The sequence below is a fragment of the Schistocerca cancellata genome, chromosome 3, assembly GCF_023864275.1.
Source record: "Schistocerca cancellata isolate TAMUIC-IGC-003103 chromosome 3, iqSchCanc2.1, whole genome shotgun sequence".
NCBI lineage: Eukaryota > Metazoa > Arthropoda > Insecta > Orthoptera > Acrididae > Schistocerca > Schistocerca cancellata.
Genome location: NC_064628.1, coordinates 617,099,920 through 617,124,599, shown reverse-complemented (window position 1 = coordinate 617,124,599; position 24,680 = coordinate 617,099,920). Strand labels below are relative to the sequence as shown.

The window sequence follows — 24,680 nt, the reverse complement described above, 5'->3', positions numbered from 1 at the left end:
TCATTAAACGACTGTGGGGAACTGTATCGAACGCCTTGCGGAAGTCAAGAAACACGGCATCTACCTGGGAACCCGTGTCTATGGCCCTCTGAGCCTCATGGACGAATAGCGCGAGCTGGGTTTCACATGACCGTCTTTTTCGAAACCCATGCTGATTCCTACAGAGTAGATTTCTAGTCTCCAGAAAAGTCATTATACTCGAACACAATACGTGTTCCAAAATTCTACAACTGATCGACGTTAGAGATATAGGTCTATAGTTCTGCACATCTGTTCGACGTCCCTTCTTGAAAACGGGGATGACCTGTGCCTTTTTCCAATCCTTTGGAACACTACGCTCTTCTAGAGACCTACGGTACACCGCTGCAAGAAGGGGGGCAAGTTCATTCGCGTACTCTGTGTAAAATTGAACTGGTATCCCATCAGGTCCAGAGGCCTTTCCTCTTTTGAGCGATTTTAATTGTTTCTCTATCCCTCTGTCGTCTATTTCGATATCTACCATTTTGTCATCTGTGCGACAATCTAGAGAAGGAACTACAGTGCAATCTTCCTCTGTGAAACAACTTTGGAAAAAGACATTTAGTATTTCGGCCTTTAGTCTGTCATCCTCTGTTTCAGTACCATTTTGGTCACAGAGTGTCTGGACATTTTGTTTTGATCCACCTACCACTTTGACATAAGACCAAAATTTCTTAGGATTTTCTGCCAAGTCAGTACATAGAACTTTACTTTCGAATTCATTGAACGCCTCTCGCATAGCCCTCCTCACACCACATTTCGCTTCGCGTAATTTTTGTTTGTCTGCAAGGCTTTGGCTATGTTTATGTTTGCTGTGAAGTTCCCTTTGCTTCCGCAGCAGTTTTCTAACTCGGTTGTTGTACCACAGTGGCTATTTTCCATCTCTTACGATCTTGCTTGGCACATACTCATCTAACGCATAATGTACGACGGTTTTGAACTTCGTCCACTGATCCTCAACACTATCTGTACTTGAGACAAAACTTTTGTGTTGAGCCAACAGGTACTCTGAAATCTGCTTTTTGTCACTTTTTCTAAACAGAAAAATCTTCCTACCCTTTTTAATATTCCTATTTACAGCTGAAATCATCGATGCCGTAACCGCTTTATGATCGCTGATTCCCTGTTCTAAGTTAACTTTTTCAAATAGTTCGGGTCTGTTTGTCACCAGAAGGTCTAATATGTTATCACCACGAGTCGGTTCTCTGTTTAACTGCTCAAGGTAGTTTTCAGATAAAGCACTTAAAAAAATTTCACTGGATTCTTTGTCCCTGCCACCCGTTATGAACGTTTGAGTCTCCCAGTCTATATCCGGCAAATTAAAATCTCCACCCAGGACTATAACATGGTGGGGAAATCTACTCGAAATATTTTCCAAATTATCCTTCAGGTGCTCAGCCACAACAGCTGCTGAGCCAGGGGGCCTATAGAGACATCCAATTACCATGTCTGAGCCTGCTTTAACCGTGACCTTCACCCAAATCATTTCACATTTCGGATCTCCGTCAATTTCCTTCGATACTATTGCACTTCTTATCGCTATAAACACACCTCCCCCTTCTTTTTTCTTTGTATCAACATCATCTATTCTGTGCACTGAATTCCAGTCTTCATGCTACAGGTTATAATTAAAAATTTCCAGGGACTCTTTGTTCATAAGTCTCATTGCCTTCCAGGATGGGACTGTTTTCTTGAGAGGTCTGAAGTCATGTAGAGTGAGGAGCTGTCCATCATGGTCCGATATGCCATTTAAGATCGAGGTGACAGTGAAGTTCTGGTATAAACTTACATCTAAAAATATATTGTCTACCAGAGATCGACAGTCAGGTGTGATCCTAGTAGGAAAGTCAACCACTGATGTAAGATTGTAGGAACTCAGCAAATTCTGGGGCTCTACTTTGTTGTTGCATTCGATTGTGAAGTTGACATTAAAGTCCCCAAGTAAGATAATGCCATTATACACTCCTGGAAATGGAAAAAAGAACACATTGACACCGGTGTGTCAGACCCACCATACTTGCTCCGGACACTGCGAGAGGGCTGTACAAGCAATGATCACACGCACGGCACAGCGGACACACCAGGAACCGCGGTGTTGGCCGTCGAATGGCGCTAGCTGCGCAGCATTTGTGCACCGCCGCCGTCAGTGTCAGCCAGTTTGCCGTGGCATACGGAGCCGGGTGGACGTACCGCCGAATAGCTCAACACATGGGGCGTGAGGTCTCCACAGTACATCGATGTTGTCGCCAGTGGTCGGCGGAAGGTGCACGTGCCCGTCGACCTGGGACCGGACCGCAGCAACGCACGGATGCACGCCAAGACCGTAGGATCCTACGCAGTGCCGTAGGGGACCGCACCGCCACTTCCCAGCAAATTAGGGACACTGTTGGTCCTGGGGTATCGGCGAGGACCATTCGCAACCGTCTCCATGAAGCTGGGCTACTGTCCCGCACACCGTTAGGCCGTCTTCAGCTCACGCTCCAACATCGTGCAGCCCGCCTCCAGTGGTGTCGTGACAGGCGTGAATGGAGGGACGAATGGAGACGTGTCGTCTTCAGCGATGAGAGTCGCTTCTGCCTTGGTGCCAATGATGGTCGTATGCGTGTTTGGTGCCGTGCAGGTGAGCGCCACAATCAGGACTGCATACGACCGAGGCACACAGGGCCAACACCCGGCATCATGGTGTGGGGAGTGATCTCCTACACTGGCCGTACACCACTGGTGATCGTCGAGGGGACACTGAATAGTGCACGGTACATCCAAACCGTCATCGAACCCATCGTTCTACCATTCCTAGACCGGCAAGGGAACTTGCTGTTCCAACAGGACAATGCACGTCCGCATGTATCCCGTGCCACCCAATGTGCTCTAGAAGGTGTAAGTCAACTACCCTGGCCAGCAAGATCTCCGGATCTGTCCCCCATTGAGCATGTTTGGGACTGGATGAAGCATCGTCTCACGCGGTCTGCACGTCCAGCACGAACGCTGGTCCAACTGAGGCGCCAGGTGGAAATGGCATGGCAAGCCATTCCACAGGACTACATCCAGCATCTCTACAATCGTCTCCATGGGAGAATAGCAGCCTGCATTGCTACGAAAGGTGGATATACACTGTACTAGTGCCGACATTGTGCATGCTCTGTTGCCTGTGTCTATGTGCCTGTGGTTCTGTCAGTGTGATCATGTGATGTATCTGACCCCAGGAATGTGTCAATAAAGTTTCCACTTCCTGGGACAATGAATTCACGGTGTTCTTATTTCAATTTCCAGGAGTGTATTTTTTTAAAATAAGGTTGATAGTAACAATTCTAACTGCGCCATAAGGACTGTGAGACTGGTTCCTGGTGTCCTGTAGACTGTAACCACTACTAATTTTGATCTGTTTAATGTCACTTCTACTGCACATACTTCAAGCAGTTGGTCAATGCAATATTTCCTTACATCTACAGACCCAAAATTATTTTTAATGAAAATAGCTACTCCACCTTTTCCCATGCTATCTCTACAGCAGTAGGTGGCAAGGCTATTATTGTCTATATGTAACATTTCAATTCCTTCTGTAATATGGTGTTCTGAGAAACATAAGATCTGAGCATTGTTCATAAAGTTTTTTGTCATTTATGTTAACTTCCAATTGTTCTAGTTTGTCTCTTATTCCCCTTATGTTTTGATAAAAAATGGAGAAGTCGTTTAGGTTGTTACCTATTTTGGTGGTTTCTTCTTGCTCATGCCTGTGGTTAAAAAATTCTTCAGATGAGGAGGACACACAACTTTACGTTTACTTGCTGTCCTCTGTGAGGATGTTGATTTTTCTTCAGTAGATGTTGCCTTCTTTACTGAAGATGATGAAGATGTTGACTTGCTTGTTGATTTACCTTGAGCTGATGCTGTCATTTCCCTTGAAGATGATGAAACTATTGACTTGCTTGTAGGTGGGTATAAGATTGCTGTTACCGTAGATTCTGGGGGTCTTACTGCTGTTGAAGCTGGCCTTTCGAATGACGATGATATTTTTTATGAACTGCATGTAGGTGGGTGCTCAAGTAGTGTTGCTGTAGGTTCAAAGGGTGAAACTGCTGCCTTTTCTTCTTCAATTGCGATTTCTTCTGAAGTACATGTAACCATAGAGTTAACTCTGTTTTATGATGAAGCTGAATCATCTGAACATCTAGCTACTTAAACTTCTAATGCATTCATTTCCTTCATTTTTGTTATTAAGCTTACTGGCAGAGGGATTACAGCATGACCTTCCACTGTGTTGCAGTTAATAGCATTTGAAACTTGTTTGCACATAACTTCCTTTCCCTGTGTGTTCCTGTGCATATGACGCTTTTAAAGTGACCTCTCTCCATGCTGTATGCATCAATAAAAGTAGCCTGTTGGAAACTATGGCAAAGATTTCTTATTCTTCTGTTGACTTTGTTAATTTCTAAGTTAACACATGAGCTACTTATTAAGTCATGCCTATGTGGAACACTAAGCATGAAAACTTTTATATGTGAGAGCTTTTCCAAAGTTTCTTCGAGTGATCTTGTCACATGATGGCTTTCATTATGATAAAGTCCGCCCCAGTAGCTGAGTGGTCAGCGTGACGGATTGCCGTCCTCCGGGCCCGGGTTCGATTCCCGGCTGGGTCGGAGATTTTCTCCGCTCAGGGACTGGGTGTTGTGTTGTGTTCATCATCATTTCATCCCCATCCGGCGTGCAGGTCGCCCAATGTGGCGCCGAATGTAATAAGACCTGCGCCAAGGCGGCCGGACCTGCCCCGCGAGGGGCCTCCCGGCCAATGACGCCAAACGCTCATCATCATCATTATGATAAACATCATTTGCCCCACCTATTATGACACAGACAGAGGAATTCTTTGTTAACTGTTCACAGCTGTTCACAGTCTTGCCAAGAGGGACGGCACGGGAGCGTTATCCCGTACACGTGCCTAAATCGTACTAGGAGCACGCGTACCCGCTAGCGAGCCGGCCCAAGCGGGTTGCATCATGCAGCCTCGCAGGTGCTCAGCGGCCAAAGTGGCACTATGTTTTCAATGTTTTTCAATTTGTTGCATCCTTGAGACCCCGTTCACCAGATGTACATCTAGCGATTGGCGGCTGACGCTACAGATCAGACTTTATTAACAATTATAGTACAGGGTCTTGTAGGTGATGACATCTCAGTTGGTGAATGATTCCAATCCAGATAGAGAGGCATTCTCACATCAGACAATAGCGAGTGTAAACCAACCACTTACAGTACTCCCTGTTGCAATGTCAAGACTGAAATTAACTCAACATCCGCGGAAAAAAATCGGACGATTCAATATGACAGTTTGTGCAGTTCCATTTGTGCCAAGTTTATTCTCCAGGCTTATAATGTGTTTGTAGACAGGCATGCGATGGCGATGTTGATGATACACACTTTGATGAGGCACAGTGCTTCAATGCTATTGTAGATATACCGTATTTACTCGAATCTAAGCCGCACTTGAATCTAAGCCGCACCTGAAAAATGAGACTTGAAATAAAGGGGAAAAAAAAAATCCCAAATCTAAGCCGCACCTGAAATTTGAGACTCGAAATTCAAGGGGAGAGAAAAGTTTTAGGCCGCACCTCCAAATCGAAACAAAGTTGATCCACTGTAATATGAGACACAATTTAGGTCGAACGAATGACGATACAGCTACAGTAGTTTGGTTCGAGTCGTAAGCTTAGCAGTTAAGCTTTACCAGGTAGCCATTGCTATGCGTCAGGCACTCCGTCTGTATTTATACGGATACCCTTCCTTTTTCACGTGCTTCGTCTGGTTTGAATCAACTGCTTATTTTGCTTTGATCTGATAAGTGCCGTTTTCTATGTTATAGGTGTTTACGTCAGTCACTCTAAGCTGAAAATGCATTACTATACTGTGTCATGCATTGTTTGTCGCATTCTGATAGTGCGTGTTTATGGCCTGTCGCTGCTCGCGGCATGGCTAGCTTTTGTGCGCGCTACCGCCGCCTACAATTAAAAAAAGAGAGGAATCGTCTCATTAGCGAAACAATGGCAAGAGACTGCTATTTGTTGTTACTTACACTGCTGCTTTCTTTGATAATGATCAACAAGAACCAAATAATAGACTGCGTATGATAGAACATGTTCTGAACGAGAGTTTGTCGAAAATTTTTCTCCGTTTGAAAATCTTTGCGGCCGCTTCTTTAGTACATCAAATTCTGCACAGAAATTAGTCATCTTAGATTTAAAAATCTAGTCAGTTGCCGTGCTTCATTTCTGACTGTATCACTATTAGGCATAAGAGTAATACGAATATAAATATGACACGATACGTATATTCTTCCGCGTTTGCTGTTGTCTCACTCTAGTTTCGTAGTTTATTAGGCAGACAGGATTTAAATGAGATAGAAGCAAACACGAAAGAATACATGGCAAAATGTTTATATTCGTATTATTCTTATGGTGAAGAGAATACTGCATGTGATTCACATTTCATCAGGTTCCTATTAGCAACCGTCTCTTCTCACAGGTAGGAAAAAATTCAGAACGTAGAGTTGGCCATATTGACAAAAATCCCAGTCTTGCCAGTCGGATTTTCGTAGTACATTGAAATTCTGCTACATTCGAAGATGAACAATACGGAATTTGTATTTACTTCGTTGGATAATGTATGAAAATGCAGTGGTCGAAACTCGGGCGGAGAAAAAAAGCTCGTCTTCCAATTTCTTTTTTTTTTTTTAATTTTATTTACTGACGCAGAGGTTTTGGCGCCAGTATTTATCTTTGTGCCTACAAAGGATGCCCGTGTAGCGCTACATATATTCGACGGCAGAAGTTAGTTGTGGCGGCACCTACCAACATTTTTCAGAACTTCTGCTTGCTTTGCACTCGATTCGAAGCCGCAGGCGGTTTTTTGGATAGCAAAAACCGGAAAAAAAGTGTGGCTTAGATTCGAGTAAATACGGTAGCTCACAGCGGAATGATTCCACTGGTCTATGTTGGCCGCTTTTATACTGAGCGCATGGCCTTGATTACATAAGAGCGCTGATAACAGACTTAGTCACTGCAAGGGCCATACTAGGAGCACGCGTACCTGCGGGTGAGCAGGCCCAGCGGATTGCATCATGCAGCCTTGCAGGCACTCAGCGGCCAACGCGGCACTATGTTTTTGATTTTTTTCCAATTGTAGCATCCTTGAGCCCCCGTTCACCGGATGTACATCTAGCAATTGGTGGCCGACACTACATATCACACTTTATTAATAATTATAGTACAGGGTTACATCTCTAGTTACAGTTACATTCTCAGCAAGTACACCAAGTCCTTTCATCCATACATATATTTTTTCATCATTACTAACTTTACAAATACATGTATGGATGAAAGGACTTGGTGTACTTGCTGAGAATGTAACTGTAACTGGTGATGGAACCCTGTACTATAATTATTAATAAAGTCTGATCTGTAGTGTCACCCGCCAATCGCTAGACATACATCTGGTGAATGAGGGCTCAAGGATGCAACAATTGGAAAAAAATTGAAAACATAGTGCCACGTTGGCCGCTGAGTGCCTACGAGACTGCATGATGCAATTCGCTGGGCCGGCTTGCCCGCGGGTATGCGTGCTCCTAGTACGACTAGAGCATGCATATGGGATAACGCTCCCACGCTGGCCCTCACAGCTCAGTATAAAAGTGGCCAACGCAGACCAGCGGAATCATTCCACTGTGAGCTATATCTGCAACAGCATTGAAGCACTATGCCTCTTCAACATGTGTATCATCAATGTCGCCATTGCATGCCTGTCTACAAACACATTATAAGCCTGGAGAATAAACTTGGCACAAATGGAACTGCATAAAGTGTCATATTGAAGGGTCCAATTTTTTTCCACGGATGTTGAGTAATTTCAGTCTCGACATTGCCACAGGGAGTACTGGAAGTGGTTGGTTTACTTTCGCTATCGTCCGATGTGAGAATGCCTCTCTACCTAGATTGTAATCATTCACCGACCAAGATGTCATCGCTTACAAGACCTGGCATTGTGAAATAGATGCTAAGACCCAATCGAGACCTAGTTATGTATATAGAAACATGCCTTTTACATTGTATACCCTGTCATAAAGTTACCAATGATGAAAAAATACATGTAAGGATGAAAGGACTTGGTGTACTTGCTGAGAATGTAACTGTAACCTGATTTCCAACACTTGTAATTTTGTAGCCAGAGTGCATAACTATCATTGTACTGGCTACTCCTTTGGCATGCCTATCTCCTAATATACATATTTCGCTTTTATCTGGCACTGAATTGACATTAAAATTCTTCACTGTAGCTTACTTGTTAAGCTCACGTATTTGTGGTTGATTTTTTCGTCATTGGCAGACTTAAAACCACACATTCACAACATTTAATTGTTCAGTAGGCCTATATGATAACAGATTCCTGCACTTGTTGTTAGTATTTGCTGAGAATAATGTTAACACAGGTTCATGAGGTTTTGAATGGATCTTTTCTTTAGGATCAGGGAAACGATTACAAATAATACTTTCTTTTGAATTTATTCTTTTTTCAAGTACTTACCACTTTTTCAATGTGGAGGAATATTTTCGTGCATTCTGTAAATCCTGTTTTAAGCAATCTTCAATGGATTCATTTTGACCATTTAAAAATTTCGAGAGAGAAGTTACTTGTGGATCACATTGCGCCTGGCCACAACAATGTGAGTGATCAGTCATATTTATTTTACACAAACACAATGAGTGAATCCCCTTATTAATCACTGCACACAATCTGATACATTCTATAATGTATTCATTGTATGATATGCAATTTATAGTTTTCATTAATCTTTTTCTGATCTCAGGGTTTATAATTTTGGTGATAGTGCTGTTTCATTTTACATAAAGTCTTTTTGCCTTAAGCCCTGCATGCTACTACATTTTTTCTTGCATCTTCTTTCTCTGTCCATTCAACTTTCAAGATAGCAGTATTGAAACACATCTTTTATGTTAATTTTTTTCCTTGATTTAGGACATGTCTGAATGATATGTCATATTTATTGGTTTTTTCATGTTTGCACTTGAAAATGGCTTAACAGTTAAAAAAACATGATAGCAAAATAAATTAATAATAAATATTTAGTCAGATGGTGGTAATGACTTCATTCAAAAATCTCTTTTAGGGTCTCTTTCCCCAAGTTCAACCGTCAGCCATCCAACAAATCCATCTGCAGCAGACACTGTTACCTTAGTTTAATTTTTACATATTATCATATTATATCCATAATGTGGCACATGTTCCATATCATAATGCTCCCCACTCAATTCCTGTCAATTTTCAGAAACTCCTACTATACTACCAGCAGACTGTGTCACAGTAAATTCCTGTCTGTGATAAAGAACACCTACATTGAGGTAACCCTTTACTTCCCTCACTGACTCTTCAATATGCAAATCAAATACCAATAGGGACACTGAGAAACCATACCCTTCATCTTTGCTTGTTTTGGCACCATGCATCATTCCACCTGTGCAGACTACTCCAGTCTGCTATGCAGAAAGAAAATGTATCACTATTCTATTCTTGTACGAGGGTAAGTCAATTATTATCTGCAAAGTAGTTATAAAATATTATTGTAATCAAATAGAAAATTAACATCATTTTTCAACATAGTCTCCTTGCATTTTAACACACTTGGTCCATCATTGTACAAGTTTCCTGATGCCCTCATAAAAGAAGGTTCTCGGTTGAGCTGCAAGCCAGGAATGCACAGCTTCTTTCACTGCTTCATCCGAAGCAAATCGATGGCCCCTTAACACCTGTCTAAGTGGACCAAACAAGTGATATTCAGAAGGGGCAAGATTGAGACCATATGGAGGATGATCCAATAATTCCAATTTGAGTTTCTGGAGTGTTTCAGCAGTGTGGGCAGCAGTATGCAGACAGGCATTGCCGTGCAACAACACAACACCTTTTGATAGCAACCCTCAGCATTTGCTTCAAATTGCAGGCTTTAACCTGGCAGTAAGCATTTCACTGTAGCATACACTGTTTACTGTTGTGTCCCTTTCCCCATAATGTTCCAGTGCTGGACCTTGTGTGTCCCAAAAAACCATAAGCATCAGTTTTCCTGTGGACAGTTGGGTCTTGAACTTTTTCTTGCTCAGCAAATTTGGATGTTCCCATTCCATATTCTGCCATTTACTCTCCAGCTTGTAATGATGGAGCCACATTTTGTCACCAGTAATGTCACCTAAGACGTTGTCACCTTCATTACCATAGCGATCCAAATGTTTTTTGCAGATGTCCAAGTGCATTTGTTTATGCAACTGTGTGAGTTGTTTTGGAACCCATCTTGCACAAACTTTATGAAACTCAAGTCTGTTGTGGCTGATTTCGTAGGCAGAACCATGACTAATTTGCAGATGATGTGCCACTTTGCCAATAGTTAATCGTCTGTCTAAGAGAATCATTTCACGTGAACACTCAATGGTTTTTTCATTTGTGGCGGTAAACGGTCGTCCGGCTCCTTCATCATGCATAACAATTGTGTGACCATTTCAGAATTTTTCAATCCATTCATAGACAGTCCATTGTGGCAAAACACTGTTCCCATACTGTACTGAAAGTCTTCAATGAATTTCAGCCCCTGATATGCCTTCCAACCACAAAAAATGGATCACTGAACGTTGCTCTTCTTTGGTGCAAATAGACAGTGGAGCAGCCATGATTAACAGCACGTCAGCAATAATGAAACTAACCTAGCAGCTTGAAAATTGCAAAGATTAACAAAGAATAAACAAAGCATGTGTCATTGATGGAAAATGACAGTACTACCAAAATAAACAAAAATATAACTAAATTGCAGGTAATAACTGACTTACCATTGTAGGTGATCACCCACTTCCTAAAAATGCAAAATGTTTTTAGAAGGCTTTTGTTAATATGAATGAAATAAATTCCATCCAGATTAATGAAAATCTTCTCAAAATCTGTGAAAGTCTGTATATCCCCATGTTTTGTTCTAAATCTTTCTTTTTTTTTTTAATAGTCACAATGCAAAATTTGCTCGTTCAGCGTCCCTACCTTTGCTAAAACTGAACTGATCCTCTCCCAATGTACTTTCAATTTTGACCTCCATTCTTCAATAATTAACTTCTATATTTTTGAGACCTTTGTAGGCCAATTGTGCAGAAACTTTCATATGTACCAATTCTTACTTGCATAGAAAGTATAAAAATTAAATTATTTTCATAATCTCATACAACTCCCCTAGTTTCTCTTACTCATTTCTTTGGGTTGATGCCTATAAGAGCTCCTCATCATCATTTTCAATTGGCTAAATTTCTCTAAAGCTTCTCCAAGTTTCATTTCCGTCTACTTACCTAATTTCTGCTTTCTCACCTTTCTCATCTCTTCACCATTCCCCTTGTTCTTTACTCCCGAATGTGATTTTTATTAGTCTATGTGCAGAATTTATATTACCATGTTTAGATTTTGTGTCAATTCTTCTTCAACTATTCTATGTTTCTGGCTAACTTCATGTCTGAGAAAGCTACATTTTTGCTGTACACTTTCAACATTTTTACATTTTTGTTGTTTTTATGAATTCCAGTATATCGCCTGTTATCTATGGTTGCCTTTTTCAGTGCTAGTGTTTTTCTGCTGCCTGTACTGCACCCTTTTAATGTCATTACATTGTTTTTCCATGCTAGTAACACTGTGAAGTATCACTGTTTCTTTTCTCACCAAGGAAGTCAGAGTTTTTGGTTCATTCACTTTCTAGGTTCTTTTGTGTAATGTCTTGAATTTCAATTGACATTTTGTGTAGCCATTTGCTATAAATAATAGGTATCTGGAACTTACTTGTACAACTAATACAAACTAGTACATATGTTTTTGTAATCTTATTTCTCAAATTCCATATTGATGTATTTTGCAGATACAATTGTCTTCTGATTGTGGATACAGTAGTAGGAGTAGGTGGAGTTCCAATATTTGTTGACAAATGGGACATCGATGTTGCTTTTGCTGGCTCACAGAAGGCACTTGGAGGACCATCTGGTCTTGCACCAATTACATTTGGTCCTCGTGCAGTGTAAGTAGAAACCAAATTTTCTTTGTATTTCATTTTCCTGTATATTTCAAATAAGCATGTACAATGAGTGCAGGAAACATTGTCTGGAAGCTTAAATTTTGCATTGTGGAGTTGTACACAAACTGTTCTTGTTGTGTGAGAATACAAGGTGATAGGCTGCCATGAGGAAACAGTTAAAAGTTGCATTGGCCACACTCAACAACTTTGTAGTATTAACTGCAGCAGCACTGGGAGCACCTATGGTTATCAATGTGACAGTTTTGGTGCATCTGGCTTTGCCTCTGATCTCTCATACTATCGTGTGTTTTGATAAGCATGATTTGGACATTTTGTCTTCACCCAAGCCTAACTGGTGGACACTGGGACACTGGCAGACATTGAGTGGGAGCTATGAATCTCTGAGCAAAAGATGAAAGTATTCGCTCCACAGCTGTCACCTTACACCTCACCAATAGATAAAAAGTTCTGTTCATTGTTGAAAGTACATCTGAGCCAGGAAAGGATTCCTCATTTGTCTGGACTTCTGACCACCTTCCTGTACCTTCAACCACCTTCACACAAAGTCTGGAGAAGCTCAGAAAGTTGGTCATTAAGCAAGTGATGGTGCCACTGAGGGAAATAGCTGGAAGTTTGAAAAGGGAGACTAATGTGCATTAGGCTTTACAACATCTGCTGCCTGTGTCCAAATGCCTTCTTCATTTCCAGTACATAACTGGCTGAACTGATGAAGATAGCTAACTTGTAATTTGAAACTTCATACTCTGAAACAGCTGTGGTGCTCTTGTTTGTAACGTTGAGAGCTGAAACCAAATCCTCAGATGAGTTTGCAATTATCTTTGATTGGATTTCTTGATCTTCCATAGGTCACGTGTGCACTAGTCACAGGAGCTACTCAACTAGCAGAGTATGTGTGGCATGAACATGTGATTACTGGAGCTCAGTGCTGAATTAAGCACAGTATTTAGAAAGCACATTAATCACAGAGAAGAACATTATTCACAGAAAATCAAAAGAGGAAATGTTAATTAACTGTGGGATAATCCATGGTAGGGTCCCAGAAATATTCTCAATACTAACTCTAATGCTCACATAGTCACAGGAATAGAATGCTGATTGGAACCAGAAATGGGCAATAGTGAAATCTCAGAGTTACAATTGGAACACAAAACATCAGTGGTGGGATAGGCTAATACCAATGGCAGTGGTGCACTTATAGCCATAAAGAAAGTCATATTATCTATTGAAGTTACAGCAGGCTCTGATTGAGAAACAACCAAGGCTAAGGTAAGTCTCAAAGCTTGCTGAAACATGGTAGTCTGACGCTTTTATAGGTCACCTGCCTGAGGAGTTGAAAAAGCTAGCCAGCTATAGACTGGGAAACTTACATAAACTGAACAACTTCCCTGCACAGGTAATTTTATGGCAATGCACTTCCCTTTACTTTCCTTGACAGTTAGTTAGAAACTTAACTCATTACAGTAACACCTCAGATCTCCTGGTAGCTATGAAAATCAAAATTAATGTAAGGATAATAGTGTGAAAAACATTCAAAGGATCTGAAAATAAAATTCTGCCAATCAGTGTGACAAAAAGTTCTAAGAAGTTTTGACCTTACCATAAGTTCAGTAAATTGATCAAAGTTATTTATACAGTTACTCAGTGGCCATGCACCAAAATGGAGGGTGGAATAGAGGTGGGCTCTGAATGCAATCTTCCACAGTTATTTCACTGTGAAGATCATAATACAATCCTTCCTTTCAATCCTTGCACAAATGCTGAAATTATATATATATATTGAAAAGTGATCATGAAATAGAAAATCAACTAGTCACTCAGCAGAATAAGGTCACTGAACCTGTTGCAAACCTATAGAATATTATGCAGATTATTAAAAAAATGCTCCACTCCTTACAGCAGTTTTCAAACACTGCTGAAGAAAAAATTGTTCCAAGTGATTGGTCTAAGACTCAGCACACTCCTCCTTTCAAGAAGAGACATTGCACATATATGTACAAGAGTAATTTAATAACAAAGAAATCAATCAGTTGTAGCACTGTGAAAGAAGTTTTATGATCCCACATTATGATTTTTATGGAGACCAAAAATATCTTCCATAGAAGTAAACATGGGTTCTTCAAACAGCAGCATTATGAAACTCAGCTAATTATGTTCATCCATGAGATTCAGAAGTCAATAGATACCAGTGCTCAGGTTGTTCAATTTTCCTTGACTTTCAGAAGGCATTTTAGACAATTATCCACTTTCACCTAGTGAACAAATTACAAGCTTACAGAACATCATATGAACTTCATGACTGGATTCAAGACATACTGATAGATAGAACTCAATATATCAATCCTAAGTGAACAAAATCATTACACATAAAAGTAATTTTGGGTGTACTTCAAGGAAAGATTATTACTGTTCACAAAACATATACATAATTTGCTGGGTAACATCTGTGAAGCTGCTTCAGATGCTGCTGCTGTTTATAGAAAAGTCAAAATGCCAGAAAATTATAACAAAATAGGAAGATCAGCAGAAGACTGTCACTTGATATAGAAACTGACTGTGTAACTGTAGCTCATGATAGGTAAATGTAATGCATTTTGCATAAATACTCAGACAAACTCTTTATTTTTTTCACTACACAATTGATAACAAACTGTTCAAAATAGCAACAAATGTAAAATATCTAGTAGGATGAACCCAGAGTGGCCTAAAGTGAAACAACTGCATAAAAGTTGTTGGAGGAAAGCTGACTTCAGACTGAGATTCACTGGAAAAATCCGAAGGAAACAATATGCCTACAAAAGAGATAGCTTAGAAAAATCCTTATCCAACTGACCCTTGAGTACTGTTCATTAATCTGAGATTTTAACATGTAACATCAATAGAAAAATTAGAGATGATCCAATGAAGAGTATTATGTTTCTCTATACGTTTTCTTAGAAAGCATTAGAGCATCACAGAAATGATCATCCAGATGTCACTAGACAAGCATTGTCAATCATAGAGAGCTGTGCTGTTAAAATTTGGAAAATATCCAGGCAACATTCTTTCTTCCCAAATACATTTCACAAAAATGACTATGATGGGACAATCAGAGGAACTCGAATTCATATGGAGTGTTACCGCCATCTCTTACCATGAACTATTCACAAACGTTATAGGAAAGGAGGTTTATCATAGCAGCATCAAGGGTATTCTTTGCCTTGTACCTTAAGGTGGTTTGTGGAGTATAGATCTAAATGTAGACACAGGACCACTTATCATCATTATTATTATTATTATTATTATTATTTAGTTAAGTAGATCAGTGTGAATAGTTGTGGGTATTAACACACTGCTTCCTGAATTCAGGAAGCACACTAGCCCCACATCAAATCCACCTGGCAAGTTAATGGTGAGGATTGGTGTGCCAGCCAGCCTATATGTGGTTTTTAGTCAGTTTCCCAGATCCAACTAGATCAATACCAGGCTGGTACCCACAGCTGCCCTCATTTACATGATTCACAGGTGGTGACAGGCCACCCTCTAAGATTAATATTGCCAAAGTGAGATTAACAGGCTGACCCTGAGAAGACAAGGGATAAGGCCAGGAAAAAGGAGAAGATTATTTAATAAAGTAATTCAGGAAATAATGGGTTGCTACTATTTTCATGGATGAGCATCAAGTGATGAAGGGACATATACACCAGAAAAAATGTTGTTTTAATTGGTCAGAAATGGGGACAATATTACACACATGAGCAGACAGACAGCTCCATTTTTGTGACTTGACAACTTAATTGAAAGCACTGAGATATGCCATACAGAGGAAAGGAAAGAGAGAAAAAGTATGGAAGGAAGAAATAAACTTGAAAGTGTCTTTATCAAAAAGTGTGTAAGAGAGATAAATTCATCTTAGCTGTAAGTCTGCGGTTATACATAAAGCAGCTTGTTCTACATGCCTGAGCATTTTCATTCATTACAAGGTTGCTGAACAAAATGTATGAATCAATCGTACTAAAATTTGGATGAATGCATGAAGAAGGCAGGTGTTAGATTGTGGCAACATGTGGTATGTCAAGCACAAAAGAGTTCTCAAGAGCTTCAGTCAGCAAGAGTGTAGAAGTGTCAAAGTCCCAAGAATTACATTGTGTAGTGTATTCAAACAACGGATGGTCCATTTTATGTGTAATCTGTATAGTGGTGACTTGTTAGTCTCATTGAGAATTTATTGATAATTCCTTCTACAGAGAATGCACAGCACTGATGGCAGCATAACTACTATATTTCACATTATCTGGTGACTCGCATTTACTAATCTAATGCCAGTAGTGCATGCAGCAAGTACATTGGGTTGTGGTGAGTGTACTGTTGGGTGGGGTGGTTAGAGGGTGAGAAAGGTGGGAGGCATGGAGAGGGCTTCGGGGTGGGCGGCTAACAGCTTGGAGGGAGGCAGCCAGTTTGCCAGCTAGGAATGCAAGAGGGAAGGTTGGCAGGTATATGGGCTAGGCATTTGATTCATGGTTGTCGGAGGCAGTGGGAGCAGGCTGCACAGAAGATGACACGCGAACATGAATTAAGAAGGGGTGACAGGATGGGGGAATGGAAAACTGGTGTGTAGAAGGTGTGGGGACAGTGAGTTACTGGAGATTGAGGCCAGGATGATCATGGAAGGAGAAGTTGTATCGTAAGGATAACTCCCATCTGCACAGTTCAGAGAAGCTGGTGATGAAGGGAAGGATCCAGATAGCCTGGAATGGGAAGCAGCCTTTGAAACTGAATATGCTGTGCTCAGCTGCATCCTGTGCCACCAAGTGGTCGACTTTGTTCATGGTTACAGATTGGTGGTGTTCATTCATCCTGGTGGGCAGCTGGTTGGTAGTCATACCAACATAAAAGGCTGTGCAATGTCCACAGTAGATTTAGTATATGTTATGTACAGACCAGATTACATGCAAGATAAAAAGCTCAAAATATGCATGCAAATATGTGTGAAAAATGCTTAAAATATCCATAAAAACTGTCAATACAATCAGGAAAAAGTAATAAAAAGCACAGTAGTTACTGCATGTGATATATCTCAATGCTGGACCTGTGCATATCGATTTTGTGAAAGAGCAGTGGCCAAACAAAAAAAATGGGACATTTAGAATGCTGATCTCATGATCTATATTATCTATATAATTTGTGGCAGGGGTTAGGCAAGATCCTTTTTGAGAATAGTTTTTAAAAGATTGCAAAAAGGAGATGCACGCTGTGTTTCAGATATAGTTGTATACCTGTATACTTCGTGATAGGGGTTAGGCACAGTCCTTTTTGAGTTTAGTTTTTAAAAAATTGCAAAAGGAATATGCACAATGTGTTTCAAATACTGTTCTTTCTTTGCTATTGTTTTCAGTAACAAGTGACTGTGATGCAAGTTAGTAGCTGTGAAACAATCAATATACCGGTACACAGGTCCAGCTCTGAGACATATCACATGCAGAGGGGCATGCATGAGAACGCCATAATATTTTATTTCAAAAACAACATACAATCAGGAATTTTTTGAACAATGTTAATGTTTAATGAATATTACCAACTGAATATCATTTACAAATTATTTTACATTTTGATACTATTGTAACATAACAGTCAGGTACTGCTCTAAGTGTTCGGTAGTAAGACTGTGTCTTGGATCACTCAAAATATTTTTTCAAGCAGAAAAGGATCATACTTTTCTGGCAGAAGCTCACACATCTCATTAATAAAACTATCCATTTGGGACAAGAGCTCAAAGCTGGGGTTGTTCAAAATGTTGTCAATTTTTTTTCTTTTTTTTTAAAAAAAATTTTTTTCCTTGGAATACCTCTGGCAGTGAGGAGTTCACTAGATGTATTTTATTCATTAACTGAACAGATTCATTCAGCACCAAACCTTGAGTTTCAAGCTTTTTGATGCTCACATGTATATGGGAAAAATGAGTGATAATCACAGCTATGTTTTTTTACATTGGAATCATTAAATGCTTCCTCAAACTGGCATATTGTCAAAGCTTCTGCACTATCAAAGTCTTTTACTATTCCTTTGATGCCATTGAAATGCTCATTGTAAAACAACTCAGCTTCAACCCATGAACCCCAATGAGTTACCACTGGTTCAGGAGGTAAAGGCACATTTGGTGGTTTTCCATTGTAGGTCTTGATGTGAGAAGGTGCCTTAAAATAAATCCAGTTTTTTTTGCATTCTGAAATGTGCATTGTGCTTCTTCAGCAAGGTGATTTACTGCAGGGGCAAAACACATCACATGAATCTAATTCGGATAAAATACTTTGAGGGCTTTCCCTGCTTTGATCACGTAGGGAGCAGCATCTGAGAGAAACACAAATACACTTTCATCTGGAGAAGATTCTGGAAATATTTTTCTAATGCCCACATTCACAAATCTGGTGATTTGTCTTTTCAAGTTCTTTGGAGGCCACTAAATAGCAGGAGGAAGGCTGTTGTTTTAATGCACAAAAATTAAAATTGCAATGTAATGGCCACAAGTGTCAGTAGTTTTGTCAATTGAAATGCAAATAATGTTGCCTTGAGTTCATTGTATATTTCTTCCAGAACCTGTAGTCAAATTGCCGGTATGTAATTTTTATGCAATGTTGATTCATCTGGTTTGCTTTGATTTAAGCAATATTCATGCATGAAACCTTTGAGGATATTGTCTGTACGTTTGTGAAGAGGAATATTGCCTGCAATGAATGCTTCATATAGATCCACATTAAAGCAATTTTTTTTGGTTACCTTTGGAGGTTAAATTCCTGCTACTACTACTTGCTACTGTCAGAAGTTGTTGTCCTGGACCTTTCTTCTGCATTCCTGTGACATGAAGACTTGTCTTGGCAAGCTGGTCTACTTGAAACTTTTTTTAAGCAAACCATTTTTCTCACTAACTCAACAATATCAAACATTTTCGTCATATGTTAATGTTCCAGGATTGTCAGCTTGCCACAAAATGGCATTTCTTTTTTCAGGCAGGATGGTGCACAACCCATTACACACTACACGTAAACATGTTAAACTTCATATAAATAAGAAGAAAACTAAACTGAAGCAATGTACGTGTGACTAACAACTTGTGTAATTTACTTTAATTGTGGCCAAGGTGTGCAGTATGACAGGGGAGGGGATCAACTGGAGGCACAAGCACCAGACGCATAGGCACAGGTACCAGATGCATTGACTCTGCCTGCCTATTCCTGTTCAGTAATGAGATCGTTAGCCAGTAGCCTCTCAGTTGGCAATCGCATGCAGTTGTAGGTCACAGTCACTCTGTGAGACATCAAAATGAGATCAAGTTAGATTTTTAAAATATTCTAAACATAGAGAGAAAATATGCATCATTATTAGTTTTTAGTTAAAATATACAATAACACTGAAAAGGAACCAAATATGCTGATACATATGCAACCTGCAAATGCATATAATCTGGTCTCTAATGGTATGGCTGCTTTCACAGATGACCTGGCCTGTAATGGGGCATGATAAGCTTGTGACAGGACAAGAGTAGGAGGAGTTAAGTGGGAGGATTGGGCAGGTCTTGCACCTTGGTGAACCACAGGGATATGATTCCTGTGGCAAGGGGTTGGTTGTGGGAGCGGCATAGAAATGGACTAGGGTGTTGTGTAGGTTGAGTAGGTGATGGAACACCATTTTGGGGAGGTGGAAAGGATCTTAGATAGGATTTCCCTCATTTCAAGGTACAATGAGAGATAATCAATGCCCTAACAAAGGATATGGTTCAGCTGTTACAGTCCTGATTGATACTGGGTGATGAGGGGGACCCTTGCCACAGTGATCACATCCCTGTGGTAGACCAAGGTGCAAGACTTGCCCAATCTACCTAGCCAATCTACCTAGCCAACACCTCATGATCCAGTCTTGTCACAGCCTTATCCTACCCCATCAGAGACCTGGCCTGCTGTGAAAGCAGCCTTGTCATATACCAGCTCTGCTGCACACACTCCACAGCCTTTTTGTCAGTACGACTGGCAATCAGCTTTCCACCAGGATGAATGGCCACAGCCAAACTGTTGTCAAGAACAAAGTTGACCACCCAGTGGCACAACATGCAGCTGAGCACAAGAGCACAACATGTTCAATTTCAATGACTGCTTCACAACCTCGGCCATACGGTCCCTTCTCTCCACAGCCCACTTCCATAAACTATGCAGATGAGAGTTATCCTTACAACACATCCTCCACTCCCATAATCATCCTGGCCTCAGTTTCCATCAAACCACTGTCCTCACACCCTCCATCAAATGGTTTCCAGTTATTCCAACCTCTCACTCCCTCCCAAAACATATATTCTATTTCATCTTTAGCATGTGGCACTACCCACTAGTTATGGGAACTGTGCATCACATGCCTGTGTACCTGCCACCCCTCCCTCTCTGGTTCATAGCTAGCAAATTGGCTGCCTCCCTCCAAGCTATTAGCCACCCAAACCCAATCCCTCCCTGCCTCCCACCTCTCTCTCCCTCTACCAAGCCCAACTGACACTACACCCACCACAACTTAACCCACCTGCTGAAACACAGCACTGGAATTGTTCGGCCAACCAGCACCTTGGACTCAACATTTCTGCTTTTCATGAATGGTCTCCTTTAATCCAAGAGTATTTACATTCTACCAGAACTTTCCTACAATGTACTGTACTGTAACAATAACTCAAACAAACCTAACTGTGGCGATCTATACGAATACTCATAAAGGAATATGTTTTTTTCTATTTCAGAAAGAAGATGATGAATCGTAAGACCAAAGTCCAGAGTTTCTATATGGATGCTTTGGAGTTTGCTAAGAACTGGAAGAGCTTGGGACCTGAAGTTCCCAGAGGGTATGTGCTTTAATTTAAAAAAAATTTAGTTCCATCTTATTCCAACTCATTAAGATTTCAGTCATGAATGTTTTGAATGATGAAATGCAATTATTTCATGTCTGTACACTACATAACACCCTGCTGACAGTTATTTCAGAATGTACAGTTTAATACAATAGTGTTAGAACTATGAGAACTGTTGATGAAATCCTTATTTTCCATGTAAAGTTTTCAGCACAAGTGACAAATTCCCCCTGCTCTCTCTCTCTTTCTATTAAAATAACTGATTATAGGACTTGTTCCACAACATGAAAATAATTACTTAAAATCTAAATTGTGGGCACTTTCTCCAGTTTCTCATAATACATTGTAAATTGAGAAACTTACTTTGCCTATAATAGCTTTAGTCCATGGCCTTACAGATGTAAAGCCTTCCATCAAATATAAAAAATCCTGCTTGTTAAATAATGAGCTGCTGCCTGCCAAAAATTCTGTTCCTGTAAAGCATACCCTGCACAGTAAGTTCTGCTTGATATTTCTCACAATTTATGTTCAAAACTTGTGAGTTTACCACAGTAACTATGTTGAGGAAAATACCACAGCGATTTTAAAGTGATTAAGTGGCTAAGATACCACAATAAAAGGAGTACAAATACACCTTTCCCCCCACTTACTTTCCTTTGCACAACCACAAGAAGAGAGATATTAACAAGTTGAGGGTAAAGAAGGTTTCATAAAAATGGTGAAAAATGAAATAACCAGCCACATGTGTAGCCCAAATTACTCAACATAGGAGGGACTATTTATAGTGACAGACAAAATGTGTACTGTGCTCAATATGAATGGTGGCATCATAGTTTAACTTGCAAAGTGACAGCAGATATGTATTGATTTATTAAGAAGTACAGACTCAAAGAAATATCCATGTATCTGTGTGTGATGTGCAGCCATAGATCACTATGCCCTCTCCTAGGGGGATGTTACATAGATCTAAGAGGTGACATTCTTAATGTCTGCACAGATGCTTACACTAGTGTAATTAGTGATGATTGACTCTTATAAAGCAAAGCTACATGAATAAATTGTACTTCTCTCACCAGTGAACATCTTTAACTGCAAAAAATTCAGGATACAAAGCCGCCTGCTTATTCTGCTGAGATGAAATGAAGCCTACCACCTCTTTGATACTTTCAGGAGGCTGTCCTCTGTCAGTCTCTCTTGCTGTTACGAGTACAGATCAGTTAGAAAAAGGGCATTCACCTTTATGGAGGCCATAGTCATCATCATTAACAGCAAACCTCACTACAGAGTAATCACATTACTTGAGCTATTTAAAACTAATACATTAATTTTTCATTTTAAAATAAAGTCTCTTTTCGAAACCATGTTTTATTTTTGCCATATTTTATCCAATTTTTATCACATTCTATACAAAGTGAAGTCACCTGAGTTGTTATTTTTGTAAGTCTTTCTTGATTCATATAAGTCAGATTATAATGGCAATATTAATACACTTTGTGGCAATATACATTGTATTTTAAGTATTTGCTTCTAACATTACAGTATAAACAAGTGCAATATCAGAACTGCTTTTCTTTGCGTGCATGTTTATAATTTGATGCGTATCAGAATATACGATTATCAGGGGCTGTATCAGCTTTTAGTTAAAGATTTAAGAGAGATAGATATTTTGATGATGTGGGACTGTTAAGAGAGTGACTTAAAGTTACATATAATATGAAATAAGACATTTGATCTCAGGCATATTAAGTACTTGGGAACCTGATATTTTGCATGTTCCTTTCTGAAATTTAATTTAGTACACTCTTTTGCTGTGCATACTTGGTAAATATTTACTCTTGTTTTTGTTTCAGGTATCACTATACTTTGTCTATGAATCTTCTTTTTGCACTGCGTGAAGCTCTAGCTGAAATTGTAGAAGAAGGGCTGGAAAACCGATGGAAGAGGCATCATGAAACTGCTGAGAGAGTTCGTGCAGGTGTTCATAAGCTTGGTCTTGAATTGTTTCCACATGAGGGAGAAACCCCTCTTAACTGTGTGACAACAGTCCGTACAAAGCCAGGAATTGATTGGAGGAAACTAAGACATTATGCAATGGATGTGTAAGTATTCATTTTCAGTTCCAGAATTATTGTCAAAAAGTGAAAAGTAATTGTGATTTTTACTATTGAAGGTGGCACGTAAAATATTTAAATGTATTCCAGTAGCCACATACTTGATTCATTTATAGTAATTTTCCTTCATGATAGGATTCCAGTAAAATAATGATAGCTAATAATTTTCTCTGGAATTTCTTTAAATAATACATACTTCCTGAGGAACTAGGCCTAAGGAATTTATGATTATACACAAGAAAACTTGCTTTACTGAATATCGAACAAGGGAAGATGGTTTCCCTCTTACCTCAGATTTTTTAAGTGATTCACTAGCAGGAAGCATTTGATATTTCATTTGAAATGTGAACAATGAAATGGCTTTGTATTACACATCTGTATGAAGGACTGTCAAATGTGAAATTGACATCAGTGGAATTCATGACCTCCCTCATTTCTGTCCTGATGCCCTGAATGTGTTAGCAAATAGTCCATTGTTTGCATTTCTATAGCTCGCATGGCCAGAAGACTCTACTCATATTTCAGAGTAATAATAAGTGGCATTGTGTACAGGAGATTGGTGAGTGACAGCTATGTGCAGAGAATAAACAGCAATACTAAGGAACAGTGCAGTAAACTAGGAGTCGTTTTCATTGACCCCAACAAATTTCTAAGCGCAAAATATCTTGCCAAAGATGGTCTACATCTGAATAGGTTGAGCTCAAAAATATTCAGTAAGATGTTCCTAGATACTTGTCAGGTCATAAAAAATAAGGGAAACTGATATGTAGTGATGGGTGTGAAAAACTTACGTAGCATTAAGAAAGATAAAACCAAACCATTATGTGGCAAGAAATGTGCTAAAACCCATAACTAATAGTCAAAGTAGGTATGTTATCCACTGGAAGATAAATGGTTTAAACCCTGATGCTTCAATCAATAAAAGCTCCATTAATTGGAAATCATTCTGTCAGAATGTGCAAGTTATTTGTTTAAATGAGCACTGGTTTACTGTGGACATAATTAAAATTCTAAACAAAATAGGGAACTTCAGATTAGCAAGTAGCTTCTGCAGGAGAAACAAGTCAAGTGGAGGCTCATGGTCACTTCTACATAGTGATATAAACTATGAGACCATAAACTGTTTTAATTATTTAAATGAAGAATGTGTGTTTGAGAGCTGTTGTGTAGAAATAGTAGAATCACTAGCAAATGTTATAATAATCTCAATATACAGAATTCCAGGGACATCAACAGCAGAACTATTGTTTTCTAAGCTTCATATTATGGTAGAAGACCCTTGTAGAGAAAAAAAGAAAAAAATTGTAATAGCTGATGATTTTAATATTGATATCATATGTGATAATAGCCATGCTTCAAGATTCACTGACTTAGTAAAGAAATATGGTTTCAAATTTAATTTTTTTTTTTAATCTACCAGAGACAATGGACAATCAGCAACATGTATTGACAATGTCCTAATTAATTATGTATATGAAGATGTGTATAAATTTTGTCTAGATCTAGGTATTTCAGATCATTGTGCATTGTTCATTGAGCTTCCACAGACAGACGGGAACATTTCACATATGAGAACCCATACAAGCTGGAACTT

General features: G+C 39.6%; 1 protein-coding gene across 1 annotated transcript in view; it reads left to right on the top strand.

Annotated features, from left to right (window-relative positions):
- Window positions 1–24,680, top strand: part of LOC126175522 (alanine--glyoxylate aminotransferase-like) — a 105,772-nt gene that overhangs the window by 71,000 nt on the left and 10,092 nt on the right. The window contains exons 4-6 of the mRNA XM_049922349.1: window positions 11,948–12,103; window positions 20,868–20,969; window positions 22,826–23,074. Of these exons, the coding sequence (XP_049778306.1) occupies window positions 11,948–12,103; window positions 20,868–20,969; window positions 22,826–23,074 (507 nt within the window). The remainder of the gene's footprint in view (window positions 1–11,947; window positions 12,104–20,867; window positions 20,970–22,825; window positions 23,075–24,680) is intronic.